This window comes from Oncorhynchus masou, unplaced genomic scaffold (genome assembly GCF_036934945.1).
Source record: "Oncorhynchus masou masou isolate Uvic2021 unplaced genomic scaffold, UVic_Omas_1.1 unplaced_scaffold_840, whole genome shotgun sequence".
Lineage (NCBI taxonomy): Eukaryota > Metazoa > Chordata > Actinopteri > Salmoniformes > Salmonidae > Oncorhynchus > Oncorhynchus masou.
The window spans coordinates 182,501-208,881 of NW_027014864.1; the positions used below are offsets into that span (position 1 = coordinate 182,501).

The 26,381-nt window shown below is 43.8% G+C and overlaps 1 protein-coding gene across 1 annotated transcript; it reads left to right on the forward strand.

The window, feature by feature from the left end:
- Positions 1-11,876: 11,876 nt before the first annotated feature.
- Positions 11,877-25,883, forward strand: LOC135537770 (uncharacterized). The gene is made up of 6 exons (XM_064963782.1): positions 11,877-12,421; positions 20,558-20,629; positions 21,242-21,361; positions 21,776-21,829; positions 21,985-22,068; positions 24,763-25,883. The coding sequence occupies exons 1-6, from the start codon at positions 12,230-12,232 to the stop codon at positions 24,928-24,930; spliced, it is 690 nt and encodes a 229-aa protein (XP_064819854.1). The 5' UTR covers positions 11,877-12,229; the 3' UTR covers positions 24,931-25,883.
- Positions 25,884-26,381: the final 498 nt, after the last annotated feature.

Genomic DNA, 26,381 nt, shown 5'->3' on the forward strand with positions numbered 1-26,381 from the left:
CCCTGGTCCTGTGGATCCGGGCCGTGGAGAGTGGACACCCTGGTCCTGTGGATCCGGGCCGTGGAGAGTGGGCACCCTGGTCCTGTGGATCCGGGCCGTGGAGAATGGGCACCCTGGTCCTGTGGATCCGGGCCGTGGAGAGTGGGCACCCTGGTCCTGTGGATCCGGGCCGTGGAGAGTTCCATAAGGACACCTTCCTTAAATGTGAGCAGCCATTTTGCTGCATTGGAATCCACCGTTGTACACATTTTACTTGTCGTTGTCTCCATTGGCGATCTGACAAGTGAGTTATCACACTCTCTTATCCAGAGATACTTCCAGTAGCGAGTCACTACATTTTTATGTACTTTTTCATACAAAGAAGCACCACTATTGGATCTAATGGCAACATTTTGGTCCAATATGCACAGAGATTATAATGTTGTCTTTCCCCCTAGAACTCAACAACCCCGGGGCATTCCCACAGCACACGCTGAAAACATTCACGGATTTCACAACACACTGCGTGCCCTTGGTCCCCTACTCCACCAGTACCACATATTTACAATACAAAAATCCATGTGTACGTGTGTGTATAGTGCATATGTTATTGTGTGTGTGTGTGTGTGTGTGTGTGTGTGTGTGTGTGTGTGTATGCACAGTCCCCGTTGTTCCGTAAGGTGTATATTTATCTGTTTTTAAATCTGATTCTACTGCTTGCATCAGTTACCTGATGTGGAATAGAGTTCCATGTAGTCATGGCTCTATGTAGTACTGTGGAATAGAGTTCCATGTAGTCATGGCTCTATGTAGTACTGTGGAATAGAGTTCCATGTAGTCATGTCTCTATGTAGTACTGTGGAATAGAGTTCCATGTAGTCATGTCTCTATGTAGTACTGTGGAATAGAGTTCCATGTAGTCGTGGCTCTATGTAGTACTGTGCACCTCACGTAGTCTGTTCTGGACTTGGGGACTGTGAAGAGACCCCTGGTGGCATGTCTCGTGGGGTATGAATGGGGTGTCCGAGCTGTGCGCCAGTAGGTGAAACAGACAGCTCTGTGCATTCAACATGTCAATACCTAGTGATGAAGTACATCTCTCCTTCCCTCTGAGGTGGAAGATAACAGGCATGTTATTAATGTTAACTGAGTACATCCAAGGGTCAGACGTGCTGCCCTGCTCTGAGCCAGTACCTTTCTGTGGTACCTGACCACACGACTGAACAGTTGTCCAGGTGCGACAAAACCAGGTTCTGTAGGACCTGCCTTGTTGACGGTGTTAAAAGAAGGCAGAGTAGGGCCTCATCATGGACAGACTCCCCCCCCATCTTCTTAGCTACTGTTGTATCAACATGCTTTGACCATGGCATTTTACAATCCAGGGTTACTCTAAGCAGTTTAGTCACCTCAACTTTAATTGAGGTTTATGGTTTAGTGAATTATTTGTCCCAAATACAACTGTTTTAGTTTTAGAAATATTTAGGATGAACTTATTCCTTTGCCACCCACTTTGAAACTAACTGCAGCTCTTTGTTATTAAGTGTTGCAGTCATTTCAGTCGCTGTGGTAGCTGACGCGTATAGTGTTGAGTCATCCGCATACACAGACACACTGGATTTAATCAAAGCCAGTGGCATGTTGTTAGTCAAGATTGAAAAAAGTGAGGGGCCTAGACAGCTGCCCTGGGGAATTCCTGATTCTAACTGGATTATGTTGGGGGGGGGGGCTTTCATTAAAGAACACCCTCTGTGTTCTGTTAGACAGGTAACTCTTTACCCACATTATAGCATGGGGGTGTAAACCCATAACACATACGTTTTTACAGCATCAGATTATGTTCGATAATGTCAAAAGCCACACTGAAGTCTAACAAAACAGCCCCCCACAATCTTTTTTATAATCAATTTCTCTCAGCCATTCATCAGTCATTTGTGTAAGTGCTATGCTTGTTGAACGTACTCCCCTATAAGCGTGCTGAAAGTGTTTGACCAGATAACATTGTATCTGGTCAAACACAATTTTTTTCCAAAAGTTTACTAAAGGTTGGTAACAGGCTGATTTGGTCGGCTATATGAGCCAGTAAAGGGGGCTTTACTATTATTAGGGAGTGGAATATCTATAGCTTCCCTCAAGGCCTGAGGGCACACTCTTTCCAGTAGGCTTACATTTTAAATGTGGAAGATAGGAGTGGCGATATCATCCGCTGTTATCCTCAGGTTTTGTCTATCCAAGTTGTCAGACCCGGGTGGCTTGTCGTTGTTGATAGAAAACAATAATTTTTTTCACCTTTTCCACACTCACTTTGTCGTAATTCACAATTGCAATGCTTGTTTTACATAATTTGGTCGGTTAAACTTGGATGTGTAGTGTCAGCGTTTGTTGCTGGCATGTCATGCCTAAATTTGCTTATTTTGCCAATTAAAAAAAATCCTTAAAGTTGGCAATATCAGTCAGTTTTGTGATGAATGAGCCACCTGATTCATGATGGAGCTGAATTTTCTTTCTTTTCCCAAATTGTTATTGAAGGTGCTCCAAAGCTTTTTAATATATTTCTTTATGTTATTTACCTTTACTTCATAGTGTTGTTTCTTCTTCTTTTAATTCAGTTTAGTCCCATGATTTCTCCATTTTCAATATGTTTGCCAATAGGCTGTGCAGCCAGACTTATTTGCCATTCATTTGCCTCATCCCTCTCAACCATACCATTTTTTCAATTCCACATCATTCCGCAGGGATTTAACTGTTTTCAAAGTCATTTTCTTAATAGGTGCCTGCTTATTAGCAACTGGAATAAATATTTTCATAATTGTGTCAAATGCAGCGTCTGATGGCTCCTCGTTACACACCACGGACCAACACCACGGACAGTCTGCTTGTAGAGTGCAGCATCTGATGGCTCCTCGTTACACACCACGGACCAACACCACGGACCAACACCACGGACCGTCTGTTTGTAGAGTGCAGCGTCTGTTGGCTCCTCGTTACACACCACGGACCAACACCACGGACCAACACCACGGACCGTCTGTTTGTAGAGTGCAGTGGCGGGTGAGGCTGGCATGGCGGGTGAGGTCGGCATGGCGGGTGAGGCCGGCATGGCGGGTGAGACCGGCACATGGCTGGTGAGGCCGGCACATGGCTGGTGAGGCTGGCATGGCTGGTCAGCAGTGTGTGTGTGTGTATATTTTCATTTTACTAGGTGGCAGTGGATGGATGGTGGACTGGAAGCTGAATCACTCATTGCATCAAAGGCAGCTCAATACCTGCACCATAACTGATACCTACTGATAAGTATTGCTATATCCTGCCATTGCATTGCATTCAATTAATTGCACTTACCACTCTGATTGCTATACTAGAGCATAATAACTATGAGTATTGGCCAGTAGAGCTGACAGTCAAGTCTATAGTGTCTAGAGTTTGTATGCTGCTTCCTGTGCTTTGAGCAGGGGTCCTACTGTGGTTTCCATGGTGGCGAAGCCGGTGCCTGAACAGGGGTCCTTCTGAAACTGAGGCATAGTTTCAAGGGTGTCTAAGCCGGTGCCTGAACTAAAATAAGACACCTTCATTGGACAGCATGTAGAGTCTCTCATCACAAACTTAGATTACAAGACGAAGATACATTGAGACCAAGACTTGTACATATTGACGTGTAAAAGAAGAGTACAGCACATCATAAAGTCAATAAAAAGGTATATAATACATCATAAGGACAATATAAAGGTACAGTGCCTTGGAAATGTCGTTCCACTTCATGATTGTGTCCCACTTGTTGTTGATTCTTCACAAAAAAATACAGTTTTATATCTTTATGTTTGAAGCCTGAAATGTGGCAAAAGGTCGGAAAGTTCAAGGGGGCCGAATACTTTCGCAAGGCACTGTATATAATACATAATAAGGACAATATAAAGGTATATATTACTTCACAAAGACAATGTAAAAGGTATTTAATACAGGAAGGAATAGTCCAGTCTGGTCTATGTGGCTACTGAGTGGTGCAGAGGTCTAAGGCACTGCACCTCAGAGCTTGAGCTGTCATTGAGCTGTCAGCCTGGTTCGATTCCAGGCTGTATCACAACTGCCTGTTCTTGTGAGTCCCATAGGACGGAGCACAATTGGCCCAGCGTCGTCCGGGTTTGGCCTGGGTAGACCGTCATTGTAAGTAGGAATTTGTTCTTCACTGACATGCTTGGTTAAAAAGAGTACAATGTTTTTGGCCTACACTTTAACAGCCAATCAGAACACACCCTGTGGCTTCCTACATGTTTAACAACAGGTTTTTAGGCCCTTATTAGGACTACATAACAGATATCAACAAACCAAATCAGAACGTTGTGTGTTGATCAGTTGATTGTAACTTCCTTATGGTAACGTGGCCATGACAATAGCACTAGAAGCCATTCCAATGGTCTACTTCAGAGCCAACAACAAGTCCATAATGCCAACATCAACCTGGTCTACTTCAGAGCCAACAACAAGTCCATAATGCCAACAACAACCTGTTGTCAGAGAATTTGCCAACTCAGAAGCGGGCAGCTATGTGGCTGTATAGCAACATTAAACCCCCCCCCCCCCCCCACACACACACACACTTAATTCTCATAGGAAAGTAGACTGAGGGTCCACAACCCTACAGGTTGTTACCATCACATCTTCCTGCTACACCAGCATTGCTTTAAGACAGAGCCAGTATATATCTATAAAATACATCATAAAGACAATATGAAGGTATATAATACACCAGACAATATAAAGATGTATATTACATCATAAAGACAATGTAAAGGAATATATTACATCATAAAGACAATTTAAAGGAATATATTACATCATAAAGACAATGTAAAGGAATATATTACATCATAAAGACAATGTAAAGGAATATAATACATCATAAAGACAATATAAAGGAATATATTACATCATAAAGACAATGTAAAGGAATATATTACATCATAAAGACAATGTAAAGGAATATATTACATCATAAAGACAATGTAAAGGAATATATTACAACATAAAGACAATGTAAAGGAATATAATACATCATAAAGACAATATAAAGGAATATATTACATCATAAAGACAATGTAAAGGAATATATTACATCATAAAGACAATGTAAAGGAATATATTACATCATAAAGACAATGTAAAGGAATATATTACATCATAAAGACAATGTAAAGGAATATATTACATCATAAAGACAATGTAAAGGAACATATTACATCATCAAGACAATGTAAAGATGTATACTACATCATAAAGACAGTGTAAAGGAATATATTACATCATAAAGACAGTGTAAAGGAATATATTACATCATAAAGACAATGTAAAGGAATATATTACATCATAAGGACAATATAAAGGTATATATTACTTCACAAAGACAATGTAAAAGGTATTTAATACAGGAAGGAATAGTCCAGTCTGGTCTATGTGGCTACCGAGTGGTGCAGAGGTCTAAGGCACTGCATCTCAGAGCTTGAGCTGTCATTACAGACCCTGGTTTGATTCCAGGCTGTATCACAACTGGCTGTTGTGAATCCCATCGGACGGAGCACAGTTGGCCCAGCGTCGCCTGGGTAGACCGTCATTGTAAGTAGGAATTTAGTCTTAACTGACATGCTTGGTTAAAAAGAGTACAGTGCTTCTGGCCTACACTTTAACAGCCAATCAGAAAACACGCTGTGACTTCCTACATGTTTAACAACAGGTTTTAGGCCCTTATTAGGATTACATAACAGATATCAACTATCCAAATCACAATGTTGTGTGTTGATCAGTTGATTGTAACTTCCTTATGGTAACGTGGCCATGACAATAGCACTAGAAGCCATTCCAATGATCTACTTCAGAGCCAACAACAAGTCCATAATGCCAACAACAACAACTTGGTCTACTGTAGAAACAACAACAACCTGGTCTACTTTAGAGACGACAACAACCTGGTCTACTTTAGAGCCAACAACAAGTCCATAATGCTAACAACAACCTGGTCTACTTTAGAGCCAACAACAACCTGTTCTACTTTAGAGCCAACAACAAGTCCATAATGCCAACAACAACAACTTGGTCTACTGTAGAAACAACAACAAGTCCATAATGCCAACATCAACCTGGTCTACTTTAAAGCCAACAACAACCTGTTCTACTTTAGAGCCAACAACAAGTCCATAATGCCAACAACAACCTGTTCTACTTTAGAGCCAACAACAACCTGTTCTACTGTAGAAACAACAACAAGTCCATAATGCCAACATCAACCTGGTCTATTTTAGAGCCAACAACAACCTGTTCTACTTTAGAGCCAACAACAAGTCCATAATGCCAACAACAACCTGTTCTACTTTAGAGCCAACAACAACCTGTTCTACTGTAGAAACAACAACAAGTCCATAATGCCAACAACAACCTGGTCTACTTTAGGGCCAAAAACAAGTCCATAATGCTAACAACAACCTGGTCTACTTTAGAGCCAACAACAACCTGTTCTACTTTAGAGCCAACAACAAGTCCATAATGCCAACAACAACAACTTGGTCTACTGTAGAAACAACAACAAGTCCATAATGCCAACATCAACCTGGTATACTTTAGAGCCAACAACAACCTGTTCTACTTTAGAGCCAACAACAAGTCCATAATGCCAACAACAACCTGTTCTACTTTAGAGCCAACAACAACCTGTTCTACTGTAGAAACAACAACAAGTCCATAATGCCAACATCAACCTGGTCTATTTTAGAGCCAACAACAACCTGTTCTACTTTAGAGCCAACAACAAGTCCATAATGCCAACAACAACCTGTTCTACTTTAGAGCCAACAACAACCTGTTCTACTGTAGAAACAACAACAAGTCCATAATGCCAACATCAACCTGGTCTATTTTAGAGCCAACAACAACCTGTTCTACTTTAGAGCCAACAACAAGTCCATAATGCCAACAACAACCTGTTCTACTTTAGAGCCAACAACAACCTGTTCTACTGTAGAAACAACAACAAGTCCATAATGCCAACAACAACCTGGTCTACTTTAGGGCCAAAAACAAGTCCATAATGCTAACAACAACCTGGTCTACTTTAGAGCCAACAACAACCTGTTCTACTTTAGAGCCAACAACAAGTCCATAATGCCAACAACAACAACTTGGTCTACTGTAGAAACAACAACAAGTCCATAATGCCAACATCAACCTGGTCTACTTTAGAGCCAACAACAACCTGTTCTACTTTAGAGCCAACAACAAGTCCATAATGCCAACAACAACCTGTTCTACTTTAGAGCCAACAACAACCTGTTCTACTGTAGAAACAACAACAAGTCCATAATGCCAACAACAACCCTGGTCTATTTTAGAGACAACAACAACCTGTTCTACTTTAGAGCCAACAACAAGTCCATAATGCCAACAACAACCTGTTCTACTTTAGAGCCAACAACAACCTGTTCTACTGTAGAAACAACAACAAGTCCATAATGCCAACAACAACCCTGGTCTATTTTAGAGACAACAACAAGTCCATAATGCCAACAACTACCTGGTCTACTGTAGAAACAACAACAAGTCCATAATGCCAACATCAACCTGGTCTACTTTAGAGCCAACAACAACCTGGTCTACTTCAGAGCCAACAACAACTTGGTCTACTGTAGAAACAACAACAAGTCCATAATGCCAACAACAACCTGGTCTATTTTAGAGACAACAACAAGTCCATAAGGCCAACAACAACAACTTGGTCTACTGTAGAAACAACAACAAGTCCATAATGCCAACAACAACCTGGTCTACTTTAGAGACAACAACAAGTCCATAATGCCAACAACTACCTGTTGTCGGAGTATTTGCCAACTCAGAAGTGGGCAGCTATGTGGCTGCATAGGAACATTGAAATGAGGCCGACTGACGCATGTGAATCACTCTAAAAGCCCCCCCCCCCCACACACACACACTTCATTCTCATAGGAAAGTAGACTACGGGTCCACAACCCCACACCTTGTTACCACAACATCTTTCTGCTACACCAGCACTTTAAAACCCGGCTGACGTAGCAGGCCACCAAGCAGGCCACCAACATTTCTGTCTCTGAGGCTGAACAGGCCGAGCAGGCCACCAACATTACTGTCTCTTAGACTGAACAGGCCGAGCAGGCCACCAACATCACTGTCTCTGAGACTGAACAGGCCGAGCAGGCCACCAACATCACTGTCTCTGTCTCTGAGACTGAACGGGCAGAGCAGGCCACCAACATCACTGTCTCTGTCTCTGAGACTGAACAGGCCGAGCAGGCCACCAACATCACTGTCTCTGAGGCTGAACAGGCCGAGCAGGCCACCAACATCACTGTCTCTGTCTCTGAGACTGAACAGGCCGAGCAGGCCACCAACATCACTGTCTCTGTCTCTGAGACTGAACAGGCCGAGCAGGCCACCAACATCACTGTCTCTGTCTCTGAGACTGAACAGGCCGAGCAGGCCACCAACATCACTGTCTCTGTCTCTGAGACTGAACAGGCCGAGCAGGCCACCAACATCACTGTCTCTGTCTCTGAGACTGAACAGGCCGAGCAGGCCACCAACATCACTGTCTCTGTCTCTGAGACTGAACAGGCCGAGCAGGCCACCAACATCACTGTCTCTGTCTCTGAGACTGAACAGGCCGAGCAGGCCACCAACATCTCTGTCTCTGAGACTGAACAGGCCGAGCAGGCCACCAACATCACTGTCTCTGTCTCTGAGGCTGAACAGGCCGAGCAGGCCAACAACATCACTGTCTCTGTCTCTGAGACTGAACAGGCCGAGCAGGCAACAAACATCACTGTCTCTGTCTCTGAGACTGAACAGGCCGAGCAGGCCACCAACATCACTGTCTCTGTCTCTGAGACTGAACAGGCCGAGCAGGCAACAAACATCACTGTCTCTGTCTCTGAGACTGAACGGGCCGAGCAGGCCACCAACATCTCTGTCTCTGAGACTGAACAGGCCGAGCAGGCCACCAACATTACTGTCACTGTCTCTGAGGCTGAACAGGCCGAGCAGGCCACCAACATCACTGTCTCTGAGACTGAACAGGCCGAGCAGGCCACCAACATTACTGTCACTGTCTCTGAGGCTGAACAGGCCGAGCAGGCCACCAACATCACTGTCTCTGTCTCTGAGGCTGAACAGGCCGAGCAGGCAACAAACATCACTGTCTCTGTCTCTGAGACTGAACAGGCCGAGCAGGCCACCAACATCACTGTCTCTGTCTCTGAGACTGAACGGGCCGAGCAGGCCACCAACATCTCTGTCTCTGTCTCTGAGACTGAACGGGCCGAGCAGGCCACCAACATCACTGTCTCTGTCCCTGAGACTGAACAGGCAGAGCAGGCCACCAACATCACTGTCTCTGTCCCTGAGACTGAACGGGCCGAGCAGGCCACCAACATCTCTGTCTCTGAGACTGAACGGGCAGAGCAGGCCACCAACATCACTGTCTCTGTCTCTGAGGCTGAACAGGCCGAGCAGGCCACCAACATCACTGTCTCTGAGGCTGAACAGGCAGAGCAGGCCACCAACATCACTGTCTCTGTCTCTGAGACTGAACAGGCAGAGCAGGCCACCAACATCACTGTCTCTGTCCCTGAGACTGAACAGGCAGAGCAGGCCACCAACATCACTGTCTCTGTCCCTGAGACTGAACAGGCAGAGCAGGCCACCAACATCACTGTCTCTGTCCCTGAGACTGAACAGGCAGAGCAGGCCACCAACATCACTGTCTCTGTCCCTGAGACTGAACAGGCCAAGCAGGCCACCAACATCACTGTCTCTGTCTCTGTCTCTGAGACTGAACGGGCAGAGCAGGCCACCAACATCACTGTCTCTGTCTCTGAGGCTGAACAGGCCGAACAGGCCAACAACATCTAAACATCTAAACGAGTTAGATCTCATCGTTCTCCTCACCACAATATCCACAATCAATTATCAATCAATCAATATTTGGCAGTGATATTTAATCCAGGTGTTTGTAAACAGTTATGGGTGTGTGCTGATTGTGCAACTGCATTCTTGTTTCATTACAACAATTTTTTTGAAGAAAAGCACGTTACTTGTGGTTTCATCAGCAAATAGAATCTAGGACGCCGTATTCAAAGCAAACGCCTTCAAATGTCATGACCTGGTTAAAATCCTCCTCGAGTCCACACACACACACACACCTTTGGCTTGTTTCACGTTCTAACTGCAACCCTGATACGTGAAGACATGGTACACGTACATATACACTGTCTGTTATGATGGGCAGTTAGTTCTTTGGTGTTTGTCCTGCGCTGTATAGAGTACAGCTTCCCCAGGACCAGGACCCCAGAGGGGATCCACAGGAAGGAACAAAGGGACAGAATGTCTGCCCATCTCGGGTTTCAAAGGGACAGAATGTCTGCCCATCTCGGGTTTCAAAGGGACAGAATGTCTGCCCATCTCGGGTTTCAAAGGGACAGAATGTCTGCCCATCTCGGGTTTCAAAGGGACAGAATGTCTGCCCATCTCGGGTTTCAAAGGGACAGAATGTCTGCCCATCTCGGGTTTCAAAGGGACAGAATGTCTGCCCATCTCGGGTTTCAAACGGACAGAATGTCTGCCCATCTCAGGTTTCAAAGGGACAGAATGTCTGCCCATCTCGGGTTTCAAAGGGACAGAATGTCTGCCCATCTCGGGTTTCAAAGGGACAGAATGTCTGCCCATCTCAGGTTTCAAAGGGACAGAATGTCTGCCCATCTCAGGTTTCAAAGGGACAGAATGTCTGCCCATCTCGGGTTTCAAAGGGACAGAATGTCTGCCCATCTCAGGTTTCAAAGGGACAGAATGTCTGCCCATCTCAGGTTTCAAAGGGACAGAATGTCTGCCCATCTCAGGTTTCAAAGGGACAGAATGTCTGCCCATCTCAGGTTTCAAAGGGACAGAATGTCTGCCCATCTCGGGTTTCAAAGGGACAGAATGTCTGCCCATCTCAGGTTTCAAAGGGACAGAATGTCTGCCCATCTCGGGTTTCAAAGGGACAGAATGTCTGCCCATCTCGGGTTTCAAAGGGACAGAATGTCTGCCCATCTCGGGTTTCAAAGGGACAGAATGTCTGCCCATCTCGGGTTTCAAAGGGACAGAATGTCTGCCCATCTCAGGTTTCAAAGGGACAGAATGTCTGCCCATCTCGGGTTTCAAAGGGACAGAATGTCTGCCCATCTCAGGTTTCAAAGGGACAGAATGTCTGCCCATCTCGGGTTTCAAAGGGACAGAATGTCTGCCCATCTCAGGTTTCAAAGGGACAGAATGTCTGCCCATCTCGGGTTTCAAAGGGACAGAATGTCTGCCCATCTCGGGTTTCAAAGGGACAGAATGTCTGCCCATCTCGGGTTTCAAAGGGACAGAATGTCTGCCCATCTCGGGTTTCAAAGGGACAGAATGTCTGCCCATCTCGGGTTTCAAAGGGACAGAATGTCTGCCCATCTCGGGTTTCAAAGGGACAGAATGTCTGCCCATCTCGGGTTTCAAAGGGACAGAATGTCTGCCCATCTCGGGTTTCAAAGGGACAGAATGTCTGCCCATCTCGGGTTTCAAAGGGACAGAATGTCTGCCCATCTCGGGTTTCAAAGGGACAGAATGTCTGCCCATCTCGGGTTTCAAAGGGACAGAATGTCTGCCCATCTCGGGTTTCAAAGGGACAGAATGTCTGCCCATCTCAGGTTTCAAAGGGACACCAACAGGGGTTCTGTTGTCAGGTTGCACATTCCAGAGAGCAGAATGACAACATGCAGTGAAAGAGGGAGGGAGGGAGGTGTGTGCACGTTTAGGTGTGTGTGTGTGTGTGTGTGATGTTACATCATCAGGAGGAGCTCTGGCAGTGTATAAAGGTTAGCGACTGTATAGAGGAATGTCAGACCCACAGAGAATTCACCTGCAGAGAACAGAGCAGACCTGACTGACTCACCTGCTGAGAGGACGGGAAGAAGAAGGGAATCATTTGCTCAGTCAGTCTTTCAATCAGTCAGTTAGTAGAGTGGGATACTCAGTGAGTCGATTGTACATCAGTGATTCAGTGATTCAGTGAATCGGATCCTGTATGTGCTGTAGGTCAGATATTTGGCAGGTCATTTGAATCAGGTGATTCAAACAGAGATTGAACGAACCAGGTGACCAGGTGATCCAGTCGAAGCAGATAGCAGTTGACCCAGTCGAAGCAGGCACCAGTTGATCCAGTATAAATATGCCCAGTTTGTCCAGTGTGGTCCAGTTCTCTCTGCTGCTGGTCCTCCTTCTGGCTGTTATGGGTCAGGACTGTGCTACTTCCCAGGTCCAGAGTGAGGCCCGGTCCAGGGTGTGTGTGAAGGACAAGGTCTCTGACTGTGTGGACCTGACCAAAATGCAGGAGCTGATCCAGGAAGTACAGAAAGACTTCGTAAGTTCCGACCAACGTAGTTACACATGCTGTCTTCATCAGTAGACTACTGTATATCTCTCTATATATACTGTCTTCATCAGTAGACTACTGTAGTATATCTCTATATATACTGTCTTCATCAGTAGACTACTATATATCTCTATATATACTGTCTTCATCAGTAGACATTTACATTTACATTTAAGTCATTTAGCAGACGCTCTTATCCAGACTACTGTATATCTCTCTATATATACTGTCTTCATCAGTAGACTACTGTAGTATATCTCTCTATATACTGTCTTCATCAGTAGACTACTGTAGTATATCTCTCTATATACTGTCTTCATCAGTAGACTACTGTAGTATATCTCTATATATACTGTCTTCATCAGTAGACTACTGTAGTATATCTCTCTATATACTGTCTTCATCAGTAGACTACTGTAGTATATCTCTATATATACTGTCTTCATCAGTAGACTACTGTAGTATATCTCTCTATATACTGTCTTCATCAGTAGACTACTGTAGTATATCTCTATATATACTGTCTTCATCAGTAGACTGCTGTAGTATATCTCTATATATACTGTCTTCATCAGTAGACTACTGTAGTATATCTCTATATGTACTGTCTTCATCAGTAGACTACTGTATATCTCTCTATATATACTGTCTTCATCAGTAGACTACTGTAGTATATCTCTATATGTATATATACACTGTCTTCATCAGTAGACTACTGTATATCTCTATATATATACTGTCTTCATCAGTAGACTACTGTAGTATATCTCTATATATACTGTCTTCATCAGTAGACTACTGTAGTATATCTCTATATGTACTGTCTTCATCAGTAGACTACTGTAGTATATCTCTCTATATACTGTCTTCATCAGTAGACTACTGTATGTCTCTCTATATACTGTCTTCATCAGTAGACTACTGTATATATCTCTATATGTATATATACACTGTCTTCATCAGTAGACTACTGTATATCTCTATATATATACTGTCTTCATCAGTAGACTACTGTATATCTCTATATATATACTGTCTTCATCAGTAGACTACTGTATATCTCTATATATACTGTCTTCATCAGTAGACTACTGTAGTATATCTCTATATATACTGTCTTCATCAGTAGACTACTATATATCTCTATATATGCTGTCTTCATCAGTAGACTACTGTAGTATATCTCTATATATACTGTCTTCGTCAGTAGACTACTATATATCTCTATATATACTGTCTTCATCAGTAGACTACTGTAGTATATCTCTATATATACTGTCTTCATCAGTAGACTACTGTAGTATATCTCTATATATACTGTCTTCATCAGTAGACTACTATATATCTCTATATGTACTGTCTTCATCAGTAAACTACTGTATATCTCTCTATATGTACTGTCTTCATCAGTAGACTACTGTATATATCTGTATATATGCTGTCTTCATCAGCACACTACTGTAGTATCTCTCTATATATACTGTCTTCATCAGTAGACTACTATATATCTCTATATATACTGTCTTCATCAGTAGACTACTGTAGTATATCTCTATATATACTGTCTTCATCAGTAGACTACTGTAGTATATCTCTATATATACTGTCTTCATCAGTAGACTACTGTAGTATATCTCTATATATACTGTCTTCATCAGTAGACTACTATATATCTCTATATGTACTGTCTTCATCAGTAAACTACTGTATATCTCTCTATATGTACTGTCTTCATCAGCAGACTACTGTAGTATATCTCTATATATACTGTCTTCATCAGTAGACTACTGTAGTATATCTCTATATATACTGTCTTCATCAGTAGACTACTGTATATCTCTCTCTATATATACTGTCTTCATCAGTAGACTACCATAGTATATCTCTATATATATACTGTCTTCATCAGTAGACTGCTGTATCTATCTCTATATAGAGTTGAAGTGGGAAGTTTACATACACCTTAGCCAAATACATTTAAACTCAGTTTTTCACAATTCCTGACATTTAATCTGTGTCAAAAGTTTCCTGTTTTAGGTCAGTTAGGATCACCACTTTATTTTAAGAATGTGAAATGTCAGAATAATAGTTGAGAGAATTATTTATTTCAGCTTTTATTTCTTTCATCACATTCCCAGTGGGTCAGAAGTTTACATACACTCAATTAGTATGTGGTAGCATTGCCTTTAAAGTGTTTAACTTGGGTCAAACATTTCGGGTAGCCTTCCACAAGCTCCCCACAATAATTTGGGTGAATTTTGTCCCATTCCTCCTGGTGTAACTGAGTCCGGTTGGTTGGCCTCCTTGCTCGACATGCTTTTTCAGTTCTGCCCACAAATTTTCTACAGGATTGAGGTCGGGGCTTTTTGATGGCCACTCCAATACCTTGACTTTGTTGTCCTTAAGCCATTTTGCCAGAACTTTGGAAGTATGCTTGGGTCAATTTGTAAGTCGCTCTGGATAAGAGCGTCTGCTAAATGACTTAAATGTAAATGTAAATGTAAATGTCATTGTCCATTTGGAAGACCCATTTGCGACCAAGCTTTAACTTCCTGACTGATGTCTTGAGATGTTGCTTCAATATATCCACATCATTTTTCTTCCTCATGATGCCATCTATTTCGTGAAGTGCACCGGTCCATTCTGCAGCAAAGCACCGCCACAACACAATGCTGCCACCCCCGTCCTTCACGGTTGGGATGGTGTTCTTCGGCTTGCAACCTCCCCTTTTTCCTCTAAACATAACGAAGGTCATTATGGCCAAAAGGTTCCATTTTTGTTTCATCGGACCAGCAGACATTCCCCATGTGCAGTTGCAAACCGCTAAGGGGCCTTTTTATGGTAGTTTAGGAGCAGTGGCTTCTTCCTTGCTGAGCGGCCTTTCAGGTTATGTCGATATAGGACTTGTTTAACTGTGGATAGATATACTTTTGTACCTGTTTCCTCCAGCATCTTCACAAGGTCCTTTACTGTTGTTCTGGGATTGATTTGCACTTTTTGCACCAAAGTACGTTCATCTCTAGGAGACAGAATGCGTCTCCTTCCTGAGCAGTATGACGGCTGTGTGGTCCCATGGTGTTTATAATTGCGTACTATTGTTTGTACAGATGAACGTGGTACCTTCAGGCGTTTGGAAATTGGGGAGGCAGGGTAGCCTAGTGGTTAGAGCGCTGGACTAGTAACCGGAAGGTTGCAAGTTCAAGCCCCCGAACCGACAAGGTACAATTCTGTCGTTCTGCCCCTGAACAGGCACTGTTCCTAGACCAGTTAACCGACTGTTCCTAGGCCATCATTGAAAATAAGAATTTGTTCTTAACTGACTTGCCTGGTTAAATAAAGGTAAAATTTAAAAAAATGCTCCCAAGGATGAACCAGACTTGTGTATGTCTACATTTTGTTTCTGAGGTCTTGGCTGATTTCTTTTGATTTTCCCATGATGTCATGGAAAGAGGCAGTGAGTTTGAAGGTAGGCCTTCAAATACATCCACAGGTACACCTCCAATTGACTCAAATTATGTAAATTAGCCAATCAGAAGCTTCTAAAGCCATGACATCCTTTTCTGTAATTTTCCAAGCTGTTGAAGGGCACAGTCAACGTAGTGTATGTAGACTTCTCACCCACTGGAATTGTGATACAGTGAATCATAAGTGAAATAACATGTCTGTAAACAATTGTTGGAAAAATTACTTGTGTCATGCACAAAGTGGATGTCCTAATCGACCTGCCAACTGTATACTGTCTTCATCAGCAGACTACTGTATATCTCTATATATATGCTGTCTTCATCAGTAGACTACTGTAGTATATCTCTATATGTACTGTCTTCATCAGTAAACTACTGTATATCTCTCTATATATACTGTCTTCATCAGCAGACTACTGTATATCTCTCTATATGTACAGTATACTGTACATCAGGACCTCTCCCCCAAAGACAATGTAGGATTCCATCCCCAATTGCAACATTTTCTGTCAAGACAGAACTGCTGAAGGGGGTGGCATTGTAATCTACTGTAGAGATAACCAGCAGAGTTCTGTGATGCTTTCCAGGTGCCCAAACAGTTAGAGCTTTTACCTTGTCATCCTGCCCTGCCTTTCTAAAGTCTTCGAAAGCCAAGTCAACAAACAGGTCACTGACCATTTCCAATCCCACCGTACCTTCTCCGCTGTGCAATCTGGCTTCCGAGCTGGTCACGGGTGCACCTCAGCCTCGCTCAAGGCTCTAAACGATATCATAACCTCCATCGATAAGAAACATTACTGTGCAGCCGTATTCAACGACCTGGCCAAGGATTTCGACTCTGTCAATCACCGCATTCTTATCGGGCAGACTCAACAGCCTTGGTTTCTCTAATGACTGCCTCGCCTGGTTCACCAACTACTTCTCAGACAGAGTTCAGTGTGTCAAATCGGAGGTCCTGTTGTCCGGACCTCTGGCAGTCTCTATGGGGGTGCTGTTGTCCGGACCTCTGGCAGTCTCTATGGGGGTGCTGTTGTCCGGACCTCTGGCAGTCTCTATGGGGGTGCTGTTGTCCGGACATCTGGCAGTCTCTATGGGGGTGCTGTTGTCCGGACCTCTGGCAGTCTCTATGGGGGTGCTGTTGTCCGGACCTCTGGCAGTCTCTATGGGGGTACTGTTGTCCGGACCTCTGGCAGTCTCTATGGGGGTGCTGTTGTCCGGACCTCTGGCAGTCTCTATGGGGGTGCTGTTGTCCGGACCTCTGGAAGTCTCTATGGGGGTGCTGTTGTCCGGACCTCTGGCAGTTTCTATGGGGGTGCTGTTGTCCGGACCTCTGGCAGTCTCTATGGGGGTGTTGTTGTCCGGACCTCTGGCAGTCTCTATGGGTCGTGCTGTTGTCCGGACCTCTGGCAGTCTCTATGGGGGTGCTGTTGTCCGGACCTCTGGCAGTCTCTATGGGGGTGCTGTTGTCCGGACCTCTGGCAGTCTCTACGGGGGTGCTGTTGTCCGGACCTCTGGCAGTCTCTATGGGGGTGCTGTTGTCCGGACCTCTGGCAGTCTCTATGGGGGTGCTGTTGTCCCGGACCTCTGGCAGTCTCTATGGGGGTGCTGTTGTCCGGACCTCTGGCAGTCTCTATGGGGGTGCTGTTGTCCGGACCTCTGGCAGTCTCTATGGGGGTGCTGTTGTCCGGACCTCTGGCAGTCTCTATGGGGGTGCTGTTGTCCGGACCTCTGGCAGTTTCTATGGGGGTGCTGTTGTCCGGACCTCTGGCAGTCTCTATGGGGGTGCTATTGTCCGGACCTCTGGCAGTCTCTATGGGGGTGCTGTTGTTCGGACCTCTGGCAGTCTCTATGGGGGTGCTGTTGTCCGGACCTCTGGCAGTCTCTATGGGGGTGCTGTTGTCCGGACCTCTGGCAGTCTCTATGGGGATGCCACAAGGTTCAATTCTCGGGCCGACTCTCTTCTCTGTATACATCAATGACTTCACTGCTGGTGAGTCTCTGATCCACCTCTATGCAGACGACACCATTCTGTATACTTCTGGCCCTTCTTTGGAGACTGTGCTAACAAACCTAAAAACAAGCTTCAATGCCATACAACACTCCTTCCGTGGCCTCCTACTGCTCTTAAATGCTAGTAAAACGAAATGCATGCTCTTCAACCGATCGCTGCCCACACCCACCTGCCCGTCTAGCATCACTACTCTGGACGGTTCTGACTTAGAGTACGTGGACAACTACAAATTCCTAGGTGTCTGGCTAGACTGTAAACTCTCCATCCAGACTCACATTAAGCATCTCCAATCCAAAGTTACATCTAAAATTGGCTTCCTATTTCTCAACAAAGCCTCCTTCACTCATGCTGCCAAACATACCCTCGTAAAACTGACTATGCTATCAATCCTGGACTTCGGTGATGTCATTTTTAAAATAGTCTCCAACACTCTATCTATCACAGTGCCATCCGTTTTGTCACCAAAGCCCCATATACTACCTACCACTGCGACCTGGATGCTCTCGTTGGTCTTTGCTAGGTAAAGCTTCGCCTTATCTCTGCTCACAGGTCACCATTGCAACATCCACCCGTAGCACGCGCTCCAGCAGGTATATTGCACTGGTCATCCCCAAAGCCAACACCTCCTTTGGCCGCCTTTCCTTCCAGTTCTCCGCTGCCAATGACTGGAACGAATTGCAAAAAATCACTGAAGTTGGAGACTTATATCTCCCTCACTAACTTTAAACATCAGCTGTCAGAGCAGCTTACCGATCGCTGCAGCTGTACACAGCCCATCTGTAAATAGCCCATCCAACCAACTACCTACCTCATCCCCATTATGGTTTTTTGTTTTCCTGCTCTTTTGCACACCAGTATTCCTACTTGCACATCCTCAACTGCACATATATCACTCCAGTGTAAATTGCTAAATTGTAATTTACTTCGACACTATTGGCCTATTTACTGCCTTACCTCCTTACTTCATTTGCACACACTGTAAACAGATCTTTCTATTGTGTTATTGACTGTACGTTTGTTTATGTGTAACTCTGTGTTGTTGTCGTTGTTGTTGTTTATGTCACACTGCTTTTGCTTTACTCTGGCCAGGTATCGCAGTTGTAAATGAGAACTTGGTCTCAACTGGCCTCCCTGTGAAATAAACATGTCATAAACAGTATCACACTATAGTTACGACATGGCACTGACAGAAATAGTGTCGTGAGAACACTGTCATGGAAACTGTTACCCAATGTAGCCACGTGTGTTTGAAAAAACACTTTTGGTCACTTGATGCCTAAATGTTTAACCTGGAGGAATAATGTGACTATTGTTATAACTGGGAATACACACGTGTGTATAACAGCAACGCGTCTTCACTGAAGCGTTGTACGGCACAATGTGTAACGTGTCAGTACCAGTGTCAGAGGTCGCAGGTCCTCCACAATGGATCATCCTGACACCATTCAGTGTGTCCCTGCGGCTTGGGATGCAGTTCAATGCATAGAAATACCATCTATGGACAGGGCTTGGAACTGGAGTTCTGAGTGGTAAAAACATGGTTACCCTTCCCAATGGTTTACCAGAGATAGATTCTATTTTTGACGGGTCATTACACTCTCAATGGTTTACCAGAGATAGATTCTATTTTTGATGGGTCATTACACTCCCAATGGTTTACCAGAGATAGATTCTATTTTTGACGGGTCATTACACTCCCAATGGTTTACCAGAGATAGATTCTATGTTTGATGGGTCATTACACTCCCAATGGTTTACCAGAGATAGATTCTATTTTTGATGGGTCATTACACTCCCAATGGTTTAACAGAGATAGAATCTAATGACCCATCAAAAATAGAATCTAATGACCCTGAACCATCAAAAATAGATTGATGGGTCATTTGATTCTATTTTTGATGGGTCATTACACTCCCAATGGTTTTCCAGAGATAGATTCTATTTTTGATGGGTCATTACACTCCCAATGGTTTACCAGAGATAGATTCTATTTTTGATGGGTCATTACACTCCCAATGGTTTACCAGAGATAGATTCTATTTTTGATGGGTCATTACACTCCCAATGGTTTACCAGAGATAGATTCTATTTTTGATGGGTCATTACACTCCCAATGGTTTACCAGAGATAGATTCTATTTTTGATGGGTCATTACACTCCCAATGGTTTACCAGAGATAGATTCTATTTTTGATGGGTCATTACACTCCCAATGGTTTACCAGAGATAGATTCTATTTTTGATGGGTCATCACACTCCCAATGGTTTACCAGAGAAAGATTCTATTTTTGATGAGTCATTACACTCCCAATGGTTTACCAGAGATAGATTCTATTTTTGATGGGTCATTACACTCCCAATGGTTTACCAGAGATAGATTATATTTTTGACGGGTCATTACACTCTCAATGGTTTACCAGAGATAGATTCTATTTTTGATGGGTCATTACACTCCCAATGGTTTACCAGAGATAGATTCTATTTTTGATGGGTCATTACACTCCCAATGGTTTACCAGAGATAGATTCTATTTTTGATGGGTCATTACACTCCCAATGGTTTACCAGAGATAGATTCTATTTTGATGGGTTATGTGTGAATGAGTCTGTATAGCGGATTGACATACTGTACCTGTTGTTTCCTTCACTAGACAAACACGTCTCATGATGGCAGAATCCTGTTAAAGACAGTCATCTTTGACAAGATCAAGAAGCACAAGAAGGTAAGGACTGACACAGAAGAAGACAGGCCACCCCTCAGAGCCTGGTTCCTCTCTAGGTTTCTAATCTCCACCTGGTACAGCCAGAAGAGGACAGGCCACCCTTCAGAGCCTGGTTCCTCTCTAGGTTTCTAATCTCCACCTGGTACAGCCAGGAGAGGACAGGCCACCCCTCAGAGCCTGGTTCCTCTCTAGGTTTCTAATCTCCACCTGTTACAGCCAGGAGAGGACAGGCCTCCTCTCAGAGCCTGGTTCCTCTCTAGGTTTCTAATCTCTACCTGGTACAGCCAGGAGAGGACAGGCCACCCCTCAGAGCCTGGTTTCTCTCTAGGTTCCTGACTTGTAGGGACTTCTACCACTGTGCTTTTGCCTCTGCATAGCTTGCTCATCGGGGGTTTTACACCGGGTTTCTGTAAAGCACTTTGTGTGACATCGGCTGATGTGAAAAGGGCTTTATAAAAAATACATTTGATTGATTGATTTATTGGTGCTCTGGGATCAGAGTCTGAGACGAATGACTGAAGAAGTTCCATCGTCACCATGTCCATCGCGCTCGACCTCGGCAGCGCATTTACTAAACACAACGTCCATCCTCCTGTTCTCTCCCATGTCCAGTACCACGGCTGTGTCCTGCTCAAAATCATGGACTTTTATCGGGAAGTTCTCCAGAGACAAGACAGAAATTATCTTGACCTCAGGGGCCTGCTGGATGAATTGAAGGAATGCGTTCAAACAGTAAGTGTCTCAAACATTATAACTGCCTCCCAAATGGCACCCTATTTCCTACATAGTGCACTACTTTTGACCAGGGTCCATAGGGCTCTGGTTAAAAGTAGTGCACTATATATGAAATAGGGTGCCATTTTTTGGGGGGGGGGCACTTCCTATGTGAATTGAATGACCCGTCTCTCTGTGACGGTAGAGACTAAAACATAGACAGGATTTCCTGTGGCCCTTTTTTTTGTGTTTCAGTGATTCTGTTACACTGCTCTGTAACCCAGCTAGTGTCTGTGTAGAAGACTCACACTAAATCTTTCAAAGCAATTTGTGACATCATCTGACAAAGTACAAGTTTTTTTTACATTTTTTTTAAATAGATACGATTGTTTGATTGGCTGATTGTTTGATTGGCTGATTGATTGATTGCAGGGAAAGATCTGTGAAAAGCTATACCAGGAAGCTGCTGGGGAGCCAGTAAATGAGGTAAACACAGGACGGCACTGACAATCAAACACAAAAGCACGTTAAAACATGTTTCAACCGCAATTAAACAACCACACGGGACACGTCAGCATGAGGTAATGAACGACAACCTAATATATATATTTTTAAAAACTTATTGTGTTTTATTTTCCCAGTCTAAGATAGAGGAAGATTTGGAGCTGCTGTCGAAGGATGCAGCCATTCTGCAGCTGCAGAGACTGGAGGGAGCCAGGAAAAAGGTGGGTTTCCACGTTACCTCTTAATCACCAGGGATGACACATCAATAACACTCAGGATGGGTTACAGAGAACATCACTGTGTGTTACATCTACACTGTGCAAGCACGTGTCATGGACTGGCCTTAATAGCTTGTTTCTAGGTTCCTCAATCAATCCATTTTTATTTTAGAAGGCCATTTTGTTTGTTACATCAGAAGTACTGTTGTCACAAAGGTCTCTATAGTTACCCAGCCTAAACCTGAAGGTCTCTATAGTTACCCAGCCTAAACCTGAAGGTCTCTATAGTTACCCAGCCTAAACCTGAAGGTCTCTATAGTTACCCAGCCTAAACCTGAAGGTCTCTATAGTTACCCAGCCTAAACCTGAAGGTCTCTATAGTTACCCAGCCTAAACCCAAAGGTCTCTATAGTTACTCAGCCTAAACCCAAAGGTCTCTATAGTTACCCAGCCTAAACCTGAAGGTCTCTATAGTTACCCAGCCTAAACCTGAAGGTCTCTATAGTTACCCAGCCTAAACCCAAAGGTCTCTATAGTTACCCAGCCTAAACCTAAAGGTCTCTATAGTTACCCAGCCAAAACCTGAAGGTCTCTATAGTTACCCAGCCTAAACCCAAAGGTCTCTATCGTTACCCAGCCTAAACCTGAAGGTCTCTATAGTTACCCAGCCTAAACCTGAAGGTCTCTATAGTTACCCAGCCTAAACCCAAAGGTCTCTATAGTTACTCAGCCTAAACCTGAAGGTCTCTACAGTTACCCAGCCTAAACCCAAAGGTCTCTATAGTTACCCAGCCTAAACCTGAAGGTCTCTATAGTTACCCAGCCTAAACCTAAAGGTCTCTATAGTTACCCAGCCTAAACCTAAAGGTCTCTACAGTTACCCAGCCTAAACCCAAAGGTCTCTATAGTTACCCAGCCTAAACCTGAAGGTCTCTATAGTTACCCAGCCTAAACCTAAAGGTCTCTACAGTTACCCAGCCTAAACCCAAAGGTCTCTATAGTTACCCAGCCTAAACCTGAAGGTCTCTATAGTTACTCAGCCTAAACCTAAAGGTCTCTATAGTTACCCAGCCTAAACCCAAAGGTCTCTATAGTTACCCAGCCTAAACCCGAAGGTCTCTATAGTTACCCAGCCTAAACCCGAAGGTCTCTATAGTTACCCAGCCTAAACCCAAAGGTCTCTATAGTTACCCAGCCTAAACCTGAAGGTCTCTATAGTTACCCAGCCTAAACCCAAAGGTCTCTATAGTTACCCAGCCTAAACCTGAAGGTCTCTACAGTTACCCAGACTAAACCTGAAGGTCTCTATAGTTACCCAGCCTAAACCCAAAGGTCTCTATAGTTACCCAGCCTAAACCCAAAGGTCTCTGTAGTTACCCAGCCAAAACCTAAAGGTCTCTACAGTTACCCAGCCTAAACCTGAAGGTCTCTATAGTTACCCAGCCTAAACCCAAAGGTCTCTATAGTTACCCAGCCAAAACCTAAAGGTCTCTACAGTTACCCAGCCTAAACCTGAAGGTCTCTATAGTTACCCAGCCTAAACCCAAAGGTCTCTATAGTTACCCAGCCTAAACCCAAAGGTCACTGTAGTTACCCAGCCTAAACCTAAAGGTCTCTATAGTTACCCAGCCTAAACCTGAAGGTCTCTATAGTTACCCAGCCAAAACCTAAAGGTCTCTACAGTTACCCAGCCAAAACCTAAAGGTCTCTATAGTTACCCAGCCAAAACCTAAAGGTCTCTATAGTTACCCAGCCTAAACCCAAAGGTCTCTATAGTTACCCAGCCTAAACCTGAAGGTCTCTATAGTTACCCAGCCTAAACCCAAAGGTCTCTATAGTTACCCAGCCTAAACCCAAAGGTCTCTATAGTTACCCAGCCTAAACCCAAAGGTCTCTATAGTTACCCAGCCTAAACCCAAAGGTCTCTGTAGTTACCCAGCCTAAACCTAAAGGTCTCTATAGTTACCCAGCCTAAACCCAAAGGTCTCTATAGTTACCCAGCCTAAACCCAAAGGTCTCTATAGTTACCCAGCCTAAACCCAAAGGTCTCTATAGTTACCCAGCCCAAAGGTCTCTGTAGTTACTCAGCCTAAACCCAAAGGTCTCTATAGTTACCCAGCCTAAACCTAAAGGTCTCTATAGTTACCCAGCCTAAACCCAAAGGTCACTGTAGTTACTCAGCCTAAACCTAAAGGTCTCTATAGTTACCCAGCCTAAACCCAAAGGTCTCTATAGTTACCCAGCCTAAACCCAAAGGTCTCTATAGTTACCCAGCCTAAACCCAAAGGTCTCTATAGTTACCCAGCCTAAACCCAAAGGTCTCTATAGTTACCCAGCCTAAACCTAAAGGTCTCTATAGTTACCCAGCCTAAACCCAAAGGTCTCTATAGTTACCCAGCCTAAACCTAAAGGTCTCTATAGTTACCCAGCCTAAACCTAAAGGTCTCTATAGTTACCCAGCCTAAACCTAAAGGTCTCTATAGTTACCCAGCCTAAACCTAAAGGTCTCTATAGTTACCCAGCCTAAACCCAAAGGTCTCTATAGTTACCCAGCCTAAACCTAAAGGTCTCTATAGTTACCCAGCCTAAACCTAAAGGTCTCTGTAGTTACCCAGCCTAAACACAAAGAGCAAGCGAAGCAGAAGCACAGACAGGTTCCTCCAGCTAACACCGTCTGTTCCCTCTATGGTTGTGCAGGTGGTTGAGCTGTCCGAGAGGGCGACTCTGGACAAGGCCATGGCAGAGCTACAGCGTCTGGAGGACTACATTCAGGGGAGGGGCCTTCGCAGGACCTCAGGAAGTCATCGGACCGCCAGGAACAACACACACACACACACACACACACAGACACACGCGTTACCGTGACTACGTATACACAGTCCTGCGTTACAGGGACTACATTTACCGTCTTGATGTCACAAGTTTTACCCTCTTGAGCTGTCGTTGCTTGCAGCCATATTCCCTTAGACATGTTCTGACACGTCCCTGTTGTTTGTCTATGTCTTCATCTACTTTGGATAACTGTCAACAATTTGATTGGCTTGGAATTTTGAACTTGTCCAATATTCAGTTGGGGAGAATATTTGCATCCACTGTTGCTGCTAGTACTGCATGTTCTGTTACTACTAGTACTGCATGTTTTGTTACTACTAGTACTACATGTTATGTTACTGCTAGTACTATATGTTATATTACTGCTAGTACTGCATGTTCTGTTACTACTAGTACTATATGTTATGTTACTGCTAGTACTACATGTTATGTTACTACTAGTACTATATGTTCTGTTTCTGCTAGTACTACATGTTCTGTTACTGCTAGTACTACATGTTCTGTTACTGCTAGTACTACATGTTCTGTTACTGCTAGTACTACATGTTCTGTTACTACTAGTACTACATGTTCTGTTACTGCTAGTACTACATGTTCTGTTACTGCTAGTACTACATGTTCTGTTACTGCTAGTACTACATGTTCTGTTACTGCTAGTACTACATGTTCTGTTACTGCTAGTACTACATATTCTTGTGTACTGTGTATATATTCCACATTCTTCTCTGGAGTGTTGCTCTCCTACCGGACTGTATTACTTTATTTGAAGTAAAGCCATAGGAAAACATGTGTTTTCTCCAGATTGTCTGTACTTTCAGTGAAAGGTCTAATCTGTGACAGGGAATGCAGCCATTCAACTATAGATTTATCATGTCAGCATATCAATGGATGTTTTTAATTTTCTTTTTTTAATGAAAACACTGTCTGTGAAAAATAAATGTTAAAATAAAAATAAATGTTAAAATAAAAATAAATGTAAAAAAACACACTGAGGCCAATGAATGTATCACGTCTGTATTTACACCTGTGTATCAATAAAAAGAGACGCCTGCAACACCTGCCTCAGTACGGCTCAGTATCCTACAACCTAGTGGAAAACCCTTCTCCTGTGGACCTGTGTGTAAGAGAGGGAGAGACTGGGAAGGAGGAGGAATCCCAGTTTGTACTCTGGAGATTCTATAAATCAGTTTGTATGTGGAAGTCTACCTAAGGAGTAGGACCTGGTATCTACACTGGAACCAATCTGCTATTCTCAACAGGATGAAGCTACGTAAAGAACTGGGACTGGTAATCAAGGACAAAGACTATTTAATCTCTCGAAGATTCCAATTCCGGGCAGAGGCCTGATGGGAGTTCCGGAGTGGAGTTTCCCTGTTTCCTCCCTCCTTTGTTATTTCTATTCAAAGGTTGCACCTTCGTGTCATGCCACTGTTATGAAAGTTATAGTGTGATAGTGGTGGCCTAAAGTTGTAACAAGCCCAGTC